This window comes from Canis aureus, chromosome 21 (genome assembly GCF_053574225.1).
Source record: "Canis aureus isolate CA01 chromosome 21, VMU_Caureus_v.1.0, whole genome shotgun sequence".
NCBI classification, from domain to species: Eukaryota; Metazoa; Chordata; class Mammalia; order Carnivora; family Canidae; genus Canis; species Canis aureus.
The window spans coordinates 18,943,184-18,957,699 of NC_135631.1; the positions used below are offsets into that span (position 1 = coordinate 18,943,184).

At 44.9% G+C, this 14,516-nt stretch overlaps 1 protein-coding gene across 2 annotated transcripts in view; it reads right to left on the reverse strand.

The window, feature by feature from the left end:
* Nucleotides 1-520: 520 nt before the first annotated feature.
* PATL1 (PAT1 homolog 1, processing body mRNA decay factor) overlaps nucleotides 521-14,516 on the reverse strand; it is a 29,347-nt gene continuing 15,351 nt past the window's right edge. For both annotated transcript variants that reach the window (XM_077863407.1, XM_077863406.1), the window contains exons 10-19: nucleotides 14,025-14,205; nucleotides 13,420-13,543; nucleotides 12,880-12,977; nucleotides 12,032-12,091; nucleotides 10,902-11,050; nucleotides 9,260-9,419; nucleotides 4,882-5,037; nucleotides 2,945-3,036; nucleotides 2,698-2,847; nucleotides 521-2,278 (exon numbers count right to left, since the gene is read on the reverse strand). In XM_077863407.1, coding sequence (XP_077719533.1) covers nucleotides 2,257-2,278; nucleotides 2,698-2,847; nucleotides 2,945-3,036; nucleotides 4,882-5,037; nucleotides 9,260-9,419; nucleotides 10,902-11,050; nucleotides 12,032-12,091; nucleotides 12,880-12,977; nucleotides 13,420-13,543; nucleotides 14,025-14,205 — 1,192 coding nt within the window. In that variant the 3' untranslated portion in view covers nucleotides 521-2,256. The remainder of the gene's footprint in view (nucleotides 2,279-2,697; nucleotides 2,848-2,944; nucleotides 3,037-4,881; nucleotides 5,038-9,259; nucleotides 9,420-10,901; nucleotides 11,051-12,031; nucleotides 12,092-12,879; nucleotides 12,978-13,419; nucleotides 13,544-14,024; nucleotides 14,206-14,516) is intronic.

Here is a 14,516-nt window from a genome sequence, read left to right on the forward strand (position 1 = left end):
AATGGGATGATTCTGTTATTTTTTTGGCCAGAAATTGCTTGATCCTGCAAGTCTCAGGAGATGTGGCAAGGAAGAGTCAGGTGCACACACCACAAGGGCAGAGTGAGGGCAGAGGGCCGCATCTCTGACCTGGAGTGCGTCAGAGTGAAGATAACACCCCATCTCCAACGACACAGATTTACTGCAAAGAATGATCCACTCTGGCCCGTGTCCTGGGAGATGAGCAAACCAGGCCGGCAGCAGTAGGCCAAGCTGGGCTGCAGGACAGCTTGTAAAGGCAACCAAGCCTAGAGGTGGATGGGATGCCAAGGGGACTGCACGGTGCATCCACCACAACCTGCCATCCGTTTCTGCAGCAGCAGGTCTTTAACCTGCATCCCTCACAGCAGCACAGAGGTTAAGGTCCTTACTGACCACCCACACTGAGAGCTTCGCCAGTCCACGGAACATGTGGACTAGAAACCTGTCTGCCATCGTGTTTGGACAAGACGAAACAAGAAGTAGAAATGCAGGCACATGATTCTTCAAGTATACAATTTGTTTTTATTTACAATACCCTATAAAAATGTAAATTTAGAAACTTTAATTTTTATTAATTAGAACCAAACAAAAAAGATAAAGCACAGAAAGGAAGAAATAAGTCAAGTATTCACTTGATCCGTTGTGAGGGGAAGGGAGGGAAGGCGCGTGGTAGAAACAGTCAGTAGGTGAGGGCTGGGGGGAGCTAGGTCAAGTGGTCAGGAGCAGCTGCTGGGGGCTGGGGCCCAGGGTGGGGGTGGGGGCAGAGATGGGAGCAAGGACAGCGGAGTAACAGGACAGTACTGCAGGACAACACACGCATGTGCAAACGGTTGATTCTCTCTGAGCATCATCACGTGTCCCCTCACTAACATTTGAGAAGGTGAGAGTAGCATACAGTATATGAGGACAGCCATGTGAAATGGATGCTGATTTAATGTTCTGGAGGGCTGTAATGACTGGAGAGCAAAGGCCTCTTCCTGCTTGGCTGCTGTACGGGTGGGGAGGATGGAGGTATGGGGAGGGAGGGGGAGACAGGAGAGGGAGGGGGATGGGGTCGGGAGGACCATGGCCGGCTGCTCGGCCAGAACGGACTGGGACTAGAGCCAGGCCCCTGATGCCCGGGAGGGGACCTGCAGATGAAGGGGAAGGACAGCAGTTCTGCTGTGCTGTAGAGGGGCCGGCAGAGCAGACCAGCCCAACTACCTTCTGTGGTCACCTGTGCAGGCTACTACCCACAACATCAAATAATAAAGGGGAAGAGGGAAGTAAAAGCATGGCTTTATTGAAGTTGTGTCAGGAAGACAGAGCAAGTGCGCCAACGCTATGCTGTGGAAGCAGGCTGTACGTCCGGTTCATCTGGGGCAACCCTGCACTCCTGAAGGGACATGCTCCAGCATACAGTGGTGGTTGCAGGAGAAGGGCCTAACCCAGTGCCATTTCATTGGTGGGGGTGGGGGGGGGACACAACGATGACAGGGGACACACAGATACAAAGGGAATAGGGCAGGGAGGAGACACAGGACTTCTCAGCCTAGAGCTGGGTGCCAGCCAAGTAAGAGTTCGGATTTTATTCACGTGCTGCATACCCTGTATTTAGATTAAAACAAGCAAAACCCACCAAATTAATTACGAGATGGACTAGAAACAGATTAAAAATACATTGGCTGATTTGTTTTTTTGAGAAGGGACCTGTCAACTACGTATTTCTCAATCTAAAACTCGTTCTTTAAGGGTCCTCTGGACACCACGTGAACGTTATGTGGAGAGTGTGCATATATATATATATATATATATTGGTTTCTACTTAATTGGTTCTCCTATAGTTGTATTGATATGGGGCAATGAAAGAAGACTTGAATAGGACGAGGGCAGGAACCCTGTGGCAGGCTACGGTCTACTCTGAACTGGCATCGTGGGGTGGGGTAAGGGGAGAGATTACATTTGTGTCTCTAGGGCAAAGAAAATGCAAAGTTGAGAAGAATTGAGAGGAAAAGCAGGACATGCAGAATTGTAACACAGAAGGTAGGAAGGAACCAGCAGGAGAATCGCCCAGCCAAGTGTCACAGAGCAGTGGGGAAACACCTGGCAGGGGGAGACCACCCCTGTGACCGGAATCCGTCCACGAGACGCTTTGGGGAACAAGCTACCTTCCCTCCCTCATTAAAAACACTCCATCATGACGGCGGCAGTGCAGGTGGCAGCCAGAAGGAGGTCCAGGCTGCAGGTGGAGACCTCTTATCGGATCCCCTGAACGAGCCTACGGGTGAAAAGAGACAGAAAGGACACTTGCGTAGATGAGTCAAAACAGAAGGTGATTGTTTGCATTAGTCACACCCTTGTTAGAATTCTCAGAACACTGATGCACTCCCTCCCTTGCTCAGTGAACTGTGAGGATGCTTCTGTACCCCACACAGCGTCCTGTCGCTGGGAGATGCTCACATATGCATATGGGTCCTTAACCACTTCCACCAAATTCAGTTTTGTGCCCCACACCTCCTCCTCCCCAACACCTGCAGTGCCCTGGTGCCCCCAACCTCCTCCCCTTGACTCCTGCACTGCCCTGGTGCCCCTGACCTCCTCCCTGACTCCTGCAGTGTCCTCCCACCCCCCACCTTCTCCCCCTAACTCCTACAGTGCCCACGTTAGTGAGATGTAGATTTGCGCTGTCTCACTTACTGCAGCTTTGTCTCCAGCAAGTTCAGTTTCTGTCGGTCCACATAGCGAGAAAACAGGGACACCAGGTTTGTGGGCATAGAGATGGGCTTGGCCAGGGCTGCTTGGGGAATCCGCAGAAGTTCCCGGGTTGCCATGAACATCACCTCCGTCCTGAAAGGAAAACCATTAAGAGCAGATGAGAACATGAGAAGAAGAACAAAGGGAGCACCTTAAAGAATGTGAAGGAAGAAATGCAGCCTGGACTGACCACTGGTTGTTCTGTGTTGATTCTGTGGCAGGGTCTGAACTCTGCAGGTCTTCCCCACGGCTCAGGACGACGAGGAGCAGTGACAGGCCAAACTACAGGAGACAGAGGGAATCCCACTCAGCACCGCACCCAATCCTCCAGCACCACGGACAGGGTCCCAGCATCAGACCCGGAGCAGCACTGCATCAAGGTGGCCCTACCGCTGTGCTGTGGGATTGGCAGACTGGGGCAGCCGTGAGCTGGGACGCTGCGTCTTCCTCCTGCCTCCACTTCAGCAGAGCAGTGACGGCACCATCAACGAAAGGGCCAAGCATCCTCCCTGCTTCCCCACCCCAAAGTCAGATGAAAAGGTAATTTTTCTCTGCCACAGATAACATGGGACTTAGTGTTTCTTTTACTAAAACAAATGGATTTAAAAAGAAAGTCAAACTCTGATACAGAAAACTAAAAGTTCACAGAAAAAGAAAAAAAAACATTTAATAGATGAAGATATTTTGAATAAAGACAAAAGATGTGAAGACCAGTGGGAAAATGTAAACAGAGAGGTCACTGAAATGATGAGGGTATGAAAAGCTTTCCTTGAGTCTCCTGAGAAAGTTTCCTGAACAAAGGACACACCTGCTGGGCCAACAGAGGCAGAGAAGGACTCAGATACATCACGTGTCTGGGACAGTTAAGATTTAACAACCTGCCGCAGAGACTGAAGATATGCCCGATTCAGTAGGCAGTATCGGTGGGACACGCATGGTCAAGGGGCACAGAGTGGAATACGAACAGGAACAAGGGGCAGGAAATAACATATATGGAATCACAGAGACAGGGGTCTGAAGGGAACCCCGGTTCCCGAGCTCGCCTCCCAGAGAACCCTCAGGTCACCGTCAGAGAACAACACTGGGATACATGAACCATCTCCTGTCTGACCACATGGTTTTCTGCTGCCCTTATCGATACTAAAGCTCAGAGACCACGCACCATGGGAGGCCCACAGCCTGTTACCTCCCAGCCCCTGCTGTACCTGCCACCCTGGAGTCCTGCCCTGACAGGGTTTCAGATGCCGGGGGGGGAAAGGGCCTCGACACTCCCCATTCCACTGTGCTTGCACACATGCCCACCAGGACAAAGGCAGCACACTGAACCATCACAGCGCTGAGCTCATCGGAGCAACAGAGCAACAGGACTGCTCTGAATCGTCACCTCCCCGTACAGCCGTGAAGTGAAACTGTGCTCAGCGTCACAAACCTAGCGTGGGTAGGAAACAGAAAGCTGTCCAGAAAGTTCATGTCTCCTCTTCTGTGTTACACTCCCCCTGGGAGCCTGATGTGTTTTCTTCCTCGTGTTCGAATTAGGATTTTACCTGAGACCACAACAGTGTGAACTAAGAGGTTTCCCAGCCTTCTCTGCAGTTCCATGTGGCAAGTGAGGAAACCCTGGCCACTGAGGATTAAGTAGAAGTCGCTGGTCAGAACTCCTGGAAAAGGTGCCAGCAAGGCAGCCAGCTCTCTGCACGCACCTTCCTGACACAGTGGAGCTGGAGTGGTCCTGAGCGTGGCAGCCACTGCTTAGGCTGCAGAGCAGGAAACCTGGGGGGCCTGCACCCCTGATGCCAGGTGGACACTGTGCCCAAGCTACTCTATGTGAGATACAGAAAATCCTATTTTGTTGACACTAGGAGCTTAACATAACTCCTGACTGAAAGAAGCTTCTAAGATTGATTTATTTTAGAGATAGAGAAAGAGCGAGAGAGTGTGCGTGGGGCAGAGGATGGGGACTGCGGCAGACCATGTGAGTGCAGAACCTGACACGGGGCTCGATCTCACAACCCTGAGATCACGACCTGAGCTGAAACCCAGAGTTGGCTGCATAACCTATGGAGCCACTCAGGCACCCCTGAAAGCAGCACCAACATGTGTAACTGAAATCTAGAAGGGCAGGAGCACCTTGTTCTGGAGCACAGCAGCGAGGTGAGGGTTGGAGGGTGCTGGTGCAGCTGCGCTCTGAGGTAGGTTCATGAGCTGTTGCAGAAGGCTGGTGACAGTCACTGACGGAAGGTGATACAGGAGCAGAGAGAAGGGATTCAGTAAGCATGGCAGCACCTATGAAAAATAAAGAAAAGTGTTACATCCTGGCAGCTATGGCTTCATGAGCCTGTGTCAGCAGGCGCGGACGGGAGAGTGCTCAGCAGCACTTGGACAGCCTCAGGCAGATTTACCACAAAAGGGCTGACATGTCTAGCAGGTACCACCAGAGTCTCAACAGTGGGTTCTGAGATGTCTATGGACAAATTTTAAAGCTCAATTTGCACAGGAAACAGGATTCGTATCCACCAAGGGTGTAAATCACTTCTCAAACAGCATGACTCATGGTAACACATTGGTACTTTAACCCATTCCACAAACACTTCCATGCCTACCATGTGCCAGGCACCGGGGCCCCCTGTGAAATGGTAAACAGGACAGACCTGCAGGCATCTAAGGTTGTGTGGGGAGTCACGAATAAACCGGCAAATTCAATATACCATGAGGAGGACTCTAAGACACATAAGTTCTGAGTGCCGTGGAACTATCCAGAAGTGTTTTCAGATTTAATTAGATCTTGTCTGATCTTTATAAAGCTCAACAGGAAGATAGAGAAATGATAATCTAATTTTTCAGATTAGACAAGCCAGGCCAAGCGAGCAGAAGCTCAGTGCTGAGAGTTCCATAGCTAGAAGAGACCCAGAATCCAAGGCTGTTGAATTCTGGCCTGTGAGTCATTCAGTTCTTTTAGCCACAAGGCCCAGGTGGTAGGGTCAACAGAACCAGGTTCTAACACAGGAGAGGAACCAGGGTGCTTCTAGCACTCACTGCCCATGTATAAAAAGTGACGGCATTCAAGATGGAGAGTGGACTTTCTGTTACCTACTACTCTGAGTACACAATGCTTTAACAACAAAAGCAGTTTTAATCATACATAAAAGTGTAAAGAGTACGATGAAATCTGTGTGCCCATCACTCAGCTTCAACAATTAAATCATCAACATTCATATATGTACTATGGAATATTACTCAGCCATCAGAAATAAATACCCACCATTTGCTTCAATGTACGTGGATGGAACTGAAGGATTATTATGCTGAGTGAAGTAAGTCAATCGGAGAAGGACAAACATCATATGGTTTCACTCATATGGGGAATATAAGAAATAGTGAAAGGGTGAAATTCCCTGGGAATTAAATAGTGAAAGGGACGCCTGGGTGGCTTTGCGCTTGAGCGTCTGCCTTTGGCCCAGGGTGTGATCCTGGGGTCCCGGGATTGAGTCCCACATCGGGCTCCTTGCATGGAGCCTGCTTCTCCCTCTGCCTACGTCTCTGTCCCTCTTTTTGTGTCTCTCATGAATAAATAAAATCTTTTAAGAAAAAAAAAAAAAAGAAATAATGAAAGGGAATATAGGGGAAAGGAGGGGAACCGAGTGGGAAATATTAGTGAGGGTGACCGAACATGAGACTCCTAAGTCTGGGAAACGAACAAGGGGTAGTGGAAGGAGGGGGGTAGGTGAGGGAGGTTAGGGTGACTGGGTGACGGGCACTGAGGGGGGCACTGGATGGGATGAGCACTGGGTGTTATATATTGGCAAATTGAACTTCAATGAAAAAATATACAAAAAAAAAAAAAAGAAAAAAGAAAAAATCATCAACATTCTACCATTCTTAGGAAATCAATGTCCCTCCCATATAACCTAGCCTTTCACCCATAAATACTTCAGCCAGTATCTCTAATAAAACCTCTCAGTATTATTGCAGCTAACAAAATTAACAGCCGTTCCTTAGTATCACCTAATATCTCCTCCAAATTCAGATTTCTCCAGTTGTCTCAAAAACATTTTTTTAACAGTTGATTGATTCTAACCATGATTCCAACAGGACCCACACATCGCATCTGGCTGGTAAGGCTTCTAAAATCTGCAAACAGGTCCTTTGCCCATGCTCTGTCTCCTTTTCTCATGCTGTTGAGTTACTGACGCCGTCCTGCTGTCTGGATTTGGCTAATTGCACATCTGTGGCGTCACTTAACAGGTTCTACCATCCTCTGTCTTTCCAACAAAAACTGATGATTACAATTTGATATTTGATAAGATTTAAGTTCATGAAGGGAAGGCAAAAACTTCCCCGATGGAGAGCCGAGGTTTCTCCTGCATTGTGTCACAAAGCACAGTGACTCTCATTTAGCCATTAGTTGTTTGGTGCTCCAACTACTGTCCATTCCCCATCCACCTGTTACCTAACCTTTTGGCACCAGTAAGGAATTGCTGTCCAGGCTGACTGACTGCTTTTCCATTATCGATTGTGAACTGGAAATTTTCTAATTTTATCATTTCTTTTGCATTTATTAGCTGAAATGCTTCTAGGAAGGATTTTCTATGATCAACTTTGTGGTCACCATGATGTCTCGTTGTAATGAAAAGACAAGATAGATGTTTTGAGTCTTTTCCTTTATCCATTTTCAGGATAATGAACTGATGGCCTAGCAATCTTTGAAGGTGAATATATGTATTTTTGGTATCATTATGAACCATTAAATTAAAAATATTTTATGTATGTCAAGCCACTGCCGTAATTTTTCTTTCTGATGCAAATTACCCCATTTTCAGGCAGTAGGAGCCCCTTGAACTCTGTCTGTACATCTTTCACATAGGACCCTAGGAGTCAGTCACCTTCCTTACTTTCTGGCACATTATTCCAGAATTACCTTGTATAGTTTATGCCTTAGACTTGCAACTACTCACTACTTCCAGCAACGGTATTCAGAGATCTGGCCTATTACTCTTGAGCATGCATAGATAAAAACTCTGGCCTCTCTAATTAACCAAGTTTTCATCACTCACAGGTACCTCCACGGAGGCAAGCATCTTCGAATTCCTAGCTCCCAGCACTAGGCGCTATATTTCTAGGACCTAAAATAGTATCTGGTCTATACACACGTTCAGTAAGTATCGACAGAATGAATAAAGCTCTCCCAAACTTGTTTCCATAGAGGAGTTACTCTAGGACTGGGAGTGCGCACCCCATGGCCTACAACCATCTATGGCTATAAGGGACCTGTTGCTTTTAGTCTGGCTTCTATTTTCTAGGATAAACCTCAAATCCTTAAACTTTCCTCCAACCCATTTTCCCTTCTTAAAATCTTTCCAATAGTATTTGTCTCATCCCACTTTACCTTTCCTGACAATGAGGCCTCAACTTTGCATTAGTTTATTCTGCTGGTGCTATAATCTCTAGAAGGACTTTTTCAACTCGTTATGATTTTAGAAGGAATAATTTTCAACTTTTTCATGCCATCCCACTTACAAGGTATTTTGGCACCATGTTTTCTGTGGATCGTCACCAGATGGTTATTAATCAAGCACAGTCTAGGGACGCCTGGATGGCTCTGCAGTTGAGCATCTGCCTTCCACCCAGGGTATGATCCTGGAGACCTCGGATGGAATCCCACATCAGGTTCCCTATAGGGAGCCTGCTTCTTACTCTGTCCATGTCTCTGCCTCTCTGCCTCTCATGAATAAATAAAATCTTAAAAAAAAAAAATCAAGCACAGTCTATTGTAATAAGGCTCGCTCTAAGTTCTAACATTCTGAATCTTACAGTAATAATTGCCCGTTGTGCTACCCTTATCAATTTCTTGCTCTGAACTCCTAAGGTTATTCTAAATAGCGCTTATCTTTCAAGTGTTATGACAAAGATAAGTAGAGCACGGTTCTTACCAAGAGTTAACTTACAAACTTGAAAATCATGTTTCAAAGTCCAGCCTAGTTTAGATCATGATAAATGTCATTTACAAGCACTGGCTTGATTCATGTGGGACACCATTCAACTAAGTCTACAGCTGGATGTTAAGCTCCTGACAACAGCCCAACGAGGGATACTTTATATCCAGCAAACTAACCAAGATCATAAATTTGTAAATTTTCATATCAGATTCAGCTAGGGATTCTGTTATAGATACAGAAGCCCTGATTTTTCCTCTGTAAATTCTGATTCAGCATGTTGGGAGTAGGGCTGAATTATCTGCTTCTCCCAAAATTCTGATATACAACATAACCTCACAACTATGTCAAATTAAGATGGGATTATTGCTTTCCTTGGTTTAGGAACTTGGTCTACTGGAGCAAAAGTGGGATTAAAAATATAGTCCTGGAGTTTTCCTTTAAATAATCAAATCCTACTGCTGAAGGTTAGATAAGACAGCAGAAATGAGGAGGGGGAGAAAATGAAATTTGGATTCTAGAAACCTTATAAACTATGAAGACCCAAAGGAAAGAAGTCCCACATGGGGGATCACCTCGTCTTGTGCGTCCTTCTTGATAAGGAAAGGGAGATTCCTGGCTGTTGTCATGAGAATGTCAGCTGCTTGCTCTGTGGAGAGGAAAGGAAGAATACGGGCAACCATTCTCTTCCCTTTTCGGATACACATGATCTGTACAAAGTGGTCATCACTTGGCCTGCGGGGGAAGGAAATGCTCACTTAGGTCAGCAAGAACAATTGAAGACATCCTTTTTCTCCTCTTCCATGTTACTGAACGAATATGCTGTGCTCGTTTTCACCCTAAGATGACCTGTGCTGCAAAATAGTGAGAATTACTTCTCCAACTCTCAACCACACATTAACAAGTCGTTTTTCAAGTTTCTCAAATGTAGAAAATTGTCCTTTCACAGATGTACATTAAAAAGACTTGTTCAAACTACATGTATTCGTTTCCTTTATGTGTTATACAACTAAACAAAAAACATGGTTGATACGGCAAAATCTGAAAACATACATAAGCAAAAAGGATATAAAAACAATCATTTCAGAATTAACTTTACATTATTATCATATTTAAGAACATTTGTGCTGTATATTTTTTCACTAAAAAAGAAAAAAATGGGGCTCCTGGGTGGCTTAGTGGTTAAGCGTCTGCTTTTGGCTCAGGGCGTGATCCCGGAGTCCCAGGATCAAGTCCCACCATCAGGCTCCCTGTATGGAGCCCGCTTCTCCCTCTGCCTGTGTCTCTGCCTCTCTGTGTCTCTCAAGAATAACTAACTAAAATCTTAAAAAAAATAAAAAATCCAGAGAATTCACACAGCTTTGTTTCTTGACTTTCTTCACTCAACAACTTCTTGTGACAATATTCTATCTCCATAAACATACTTCAACTACGTTGATCTGATGGCTGCATAACATCTCAAACTATGGACAAACCTACATTTATTCAACCACTTGTATGTCAACCTGACTCCAGAAAAGGTGTGCTGAAAAGAGGGTGCTTATTTTTATGTTCTGGTCTGTGCGTGTTCTGGCTTAGAAGAATCACCAATTCTCTTAAATGGGCAAAGGAAAGGAAATTATCAGGACAGAGTCCTCTTGCATTCATCAAATAAAACACTTTGGGTTTATAGAACATTTACTGTTAGCAAGATCCTGCATGGGAGAGATGACAGATACAGATAAACAGCTATATTAAGGAGCATAGTCCCCACCGGAAGATTGATTGGCTTCCATAGCATATGAGCATTCTATGGAAATCCCAAGAGAATATAAATGTCTAAACTTTTCATCTCAGTAGAAAAAGACAACACAAAGATTACAAGGTTGAACCTGCTACAGTAAAGCATAAAGCAAGCACAATCTGTAGGCTCTAACACAGAAACCATATCTTGTTCTCCACCATATCTGCAGTGCCCAGCATAGGCCTTAGCAGGTAGGAAATATATTGGTGATGAATAAATGAATCTGGAAAAAAGAGATTTTTTTTTTTTCCTGGCTGGGAAGGATTATGAAGTGCTTTGTATGACATGGCACTTGAGTTAGGCCAGAAGGATAGACTCTGAGCTTCCCAGGATGGTAAGGAAGGTATCTGAGAGAGAGACATGTAGAAAGCTCAGGTCAGCCAAGTGAGGAGTCTGGCTGGTCTCACGTGTCACTCCAAGTGTACAATTCTTACCTGTCTTGTCCAGGCAATTTCCCCCTTAAGTTGTCATACATGCTACAAATTTTGTGCTTTCTTTCATCCGCCAGGGCAGGTCGCTCTTCTTCTAGACTTAGGAGATACCGCCTTTCATAATCCTCCACATCCAGGAGTAAACTATAGGTCTAAGTGAGACACAAAGCAGGCGACAGCATGCTGGGTCAGGATCGGAGTATTTGATAAACAATTTGAGAGTTTAAGACCACCAGGTACAAAGAGTGGAAACAAACTGTAGTAAGACTGAGAGGAAAAAGGTGCTGTTGAATCCAGAAAAACAGAGTGAAAGGACTTAAAGAATTCCTGTTTGTTGTCCCTCCTGACTTCTAACCAGGATGGAATGGACAGTACTTTGAAAACTTTCCAGCAGCAAGAATAGCACTGTAACATAAATGACTTGTATCACTGCTTCAGGTGTGCCTTATATCTATAAACACAGCAATAATTTCACTCCTGGGTGCACATACTCGTTTCACCTGATGCTCTTCACAACCCGGTCTGAAAAAAGACTATTACTGTCTCCACTGTTGCAGATAAAGAAAATGACGACAGCACAGAAAGATTAAGTAGCTTGCCTCGAGTCACAGACTCAGAAATGAAGACGATGTGATTTGCAGTGTGGTTGCACATTCTGTGCCCTTCCTCACTGTGCCTATGGCCTTGCAACACTGTTATTTATACTTTACAAACTAAGTGCCAAATGAGGACCACATTTTTCTTAGCATCCAGCACAGTGCCCAGCATCCAGGGGATATCCAGTAATACCTGTGAACTGACTTAATTAACTCAATTCACAGGTGGAATAATATAATTTTTTTCACTTTCTTAGAAAGGTGACCTGACCGCAAACACTTAGCAGTTAACTGAACAAGCTTGGACAAAGACCCAGGACGTGTCACTGTAACTGCAGTGTTCTTTCCACAAGGCCATAGGTGAGGCACAGCACGTCCTTTCTAGTGTGTTCTGGTATACAACAGGCATGTAAGAAGAATATGCTCATTAATTAAAATCACAGCACACCGACTGCTTACTTTTCCACTTCTTGTGTACACATATATTTGACAGTTCCTTATTTGGAACTAACGACAACAACAAATTCTAAAACTTACTTTCTCAATTATGACAAGGGTTTTTCGTCTCTTGTCCCGAACCTGTTTTTCTTTTGTCTCCTAAAAAAAGACAAGACTATTCAGTGTGAATTCTTTATCTCTGTTAAAAAGACTTTTTTTTTTTTTTTTTTAAGATTTATTTATTCATGATAAGACAGAGAGAGAAAGAGAGAGAGAGAGAGAGAGAGAGAGGCAGAGACACAGGAGAGGAGGGAGAAGCAGGCTCCATGCTGGGAGCCCAACACGGGACTCGATCCCGGGACTCCAGGATCACGCCCTGGGCCAAAGGCAGGTGCTAAACTGCCGAGCCACCCCGGGATCCCCTAAAAACAATTTTCTAAGTGTGCATAGTTTCATTTGTGACAAGACTGTAAGAGAAACTTACACATTAATTAATAAACATTAATCTAAACAACGATAACTGGACAAAGGTCATAGAATTGACTGAATTCACCCACAAAGACTACCAAACTGAGTTTACAGATGGATAAAAAGGTAATCGTAGAATGCAGTGAAGATGAAGATAATCACAAGAAAATCTTAAAACACATAGAAAATGGTAATTTTAAAAACTGGAATAAACAGCCAATGCTATTTGCAGCCAGTGACCCAGTGTAAAGACTCCTGCCACCCAGAGTCTGGCCTAGCTGCCTTAAAAAGGAAGGTGTTAGGACTTCAGCCCACCCGCAGGAAACCAGAATGCCAGGATGTGCTGGGGTGCGGTGGAGGAAAGCTCCCAGTTAGACAACAAACAACTCTGTTGTGCCTGATTCCCTCCCACAATGACCCCCAGGGAGTAGGGATGACCTGACCCAGCATTTCTTGAACACAGTTCTGCTGACACTTACATCATCCTCACTCCGCGATGTTACAACGGCATCAATCATTTTTCGGGGGTTATTCACACTGGAGACAGTAAGCTTTCCCAAAGAGCCCTCGAACTGCACTGCAAGGACAGAACATTTCCAACAAATAACTTAGCAATGTAGGCAGCTTTCAAAGACCTTTATATTCTCTATTCTTTACTCAGAGCCTAACAATTCAGTACAAAAATCTATGTATCTAATGTGATGTTTTACCCTAAATCTTTTCCCATTTTTTGGTTACAAGGATAATCAATAAAAATCTGAAGTATTTCCCATTTATTATAGGGATACTAGAAATTATAACATGTTTTAAAAAGTTAAGGAACCTCAAGCAGTAAAGGATCTACAAGTCTATCTGCTAAACCACTGATTCTGTACTGCAATGAAGGCTGACCTCTGCATTTAAGGACAATAAATGAGCTTTGAACATCTCTACAGCCAGTCATCTATACAGTTATTTCTACCTTGTATCTACAGCATGTTGATTTTCTTTTATTATGGGCCAAGGCAAAAGGATCTTACCTGGCTTATAGGCGTGCTCCAGTTTGGCCACCTGAGGGGTAATGAGTTTGGTGCGCTCCTTTTTGGGACCTTCGCCTTGTACTTCTTCAGCAGCTGACAGTTTCTCCAGTTTTTCAAAGTAATTCTACCACAGGAAGAGGATTTCAGTTGCAACACAAGCCCAGAGTACGGCTGCTCTTTATCACTATGTGATTATACTGGTGGCAGCAACAACCTGGACTCTAATTAATATATCGATCCTTAATTTTTGCTAGACAGCTAGAGACATTTACTTCTCAAAAAATCCCAGCCTTCAGAAGAGCCCATCATCAACGGAAATATCTTTAAAGTTAGAGCACCAGTAACTCTTCACTGAGAGAACCAGATTATTAATGCTGAAGAGATTTCAAACTCTGGCCCGAAAGGCTCTGTGTGTAAGGAATAAAAGGCATATACAGACACCTTCTGGTGAATAGGGAGAGGCTCTCCAGCTTAAGAGGACAGAATTTGCTTAGTCAATTCTTACCCTACTGAAAACTAAGTCCAAAGAAAATTCTGTCAGGACTTAAAGCTACCACTATTTTCACAAGTGCCTCACCAGAGTAAGGGACAGAATGGTCATCTACCTGGTAATAGAAATCGTCCAGGTAGGGGTCAGTGCTCTGCAGCTGCATCATCTGGATTTTAGAGACCCAATCCTTCTCTCGCTGCAGCATGAGATTGGCGTAGGGATCCTTTCGGAGATGGTCCTGATGACTGCTCCGGTGACTTCCTCTATCTCCAGCACCATTGAGGCTCCGATGCTGGCTGAAAACAAACACAGGGGCACATTTGCTCTTTAGGCTTTGTAACAATACAGAAACAAGCTGGGCCAGTTAAAAATAAGACTGCACTTTGCTTTTGTCAACAAAGGAGTGAAAAGGGACTGAATCTTAATGGCATCAGAGAAGAAAGAGCTACGCAATGCACGCTGAAGGCAATACACCTGAGAGCTGCTGAGTGCCTCGCCATGTGCTGTGCACTCTCACCGATGGACGTCTGTTTAAGCCCGACAATAACCCTAAGAGGTAGGCAGTTTTATTTTCTCTGCTGAAGACAACACACCAAGGCCCAAGAGG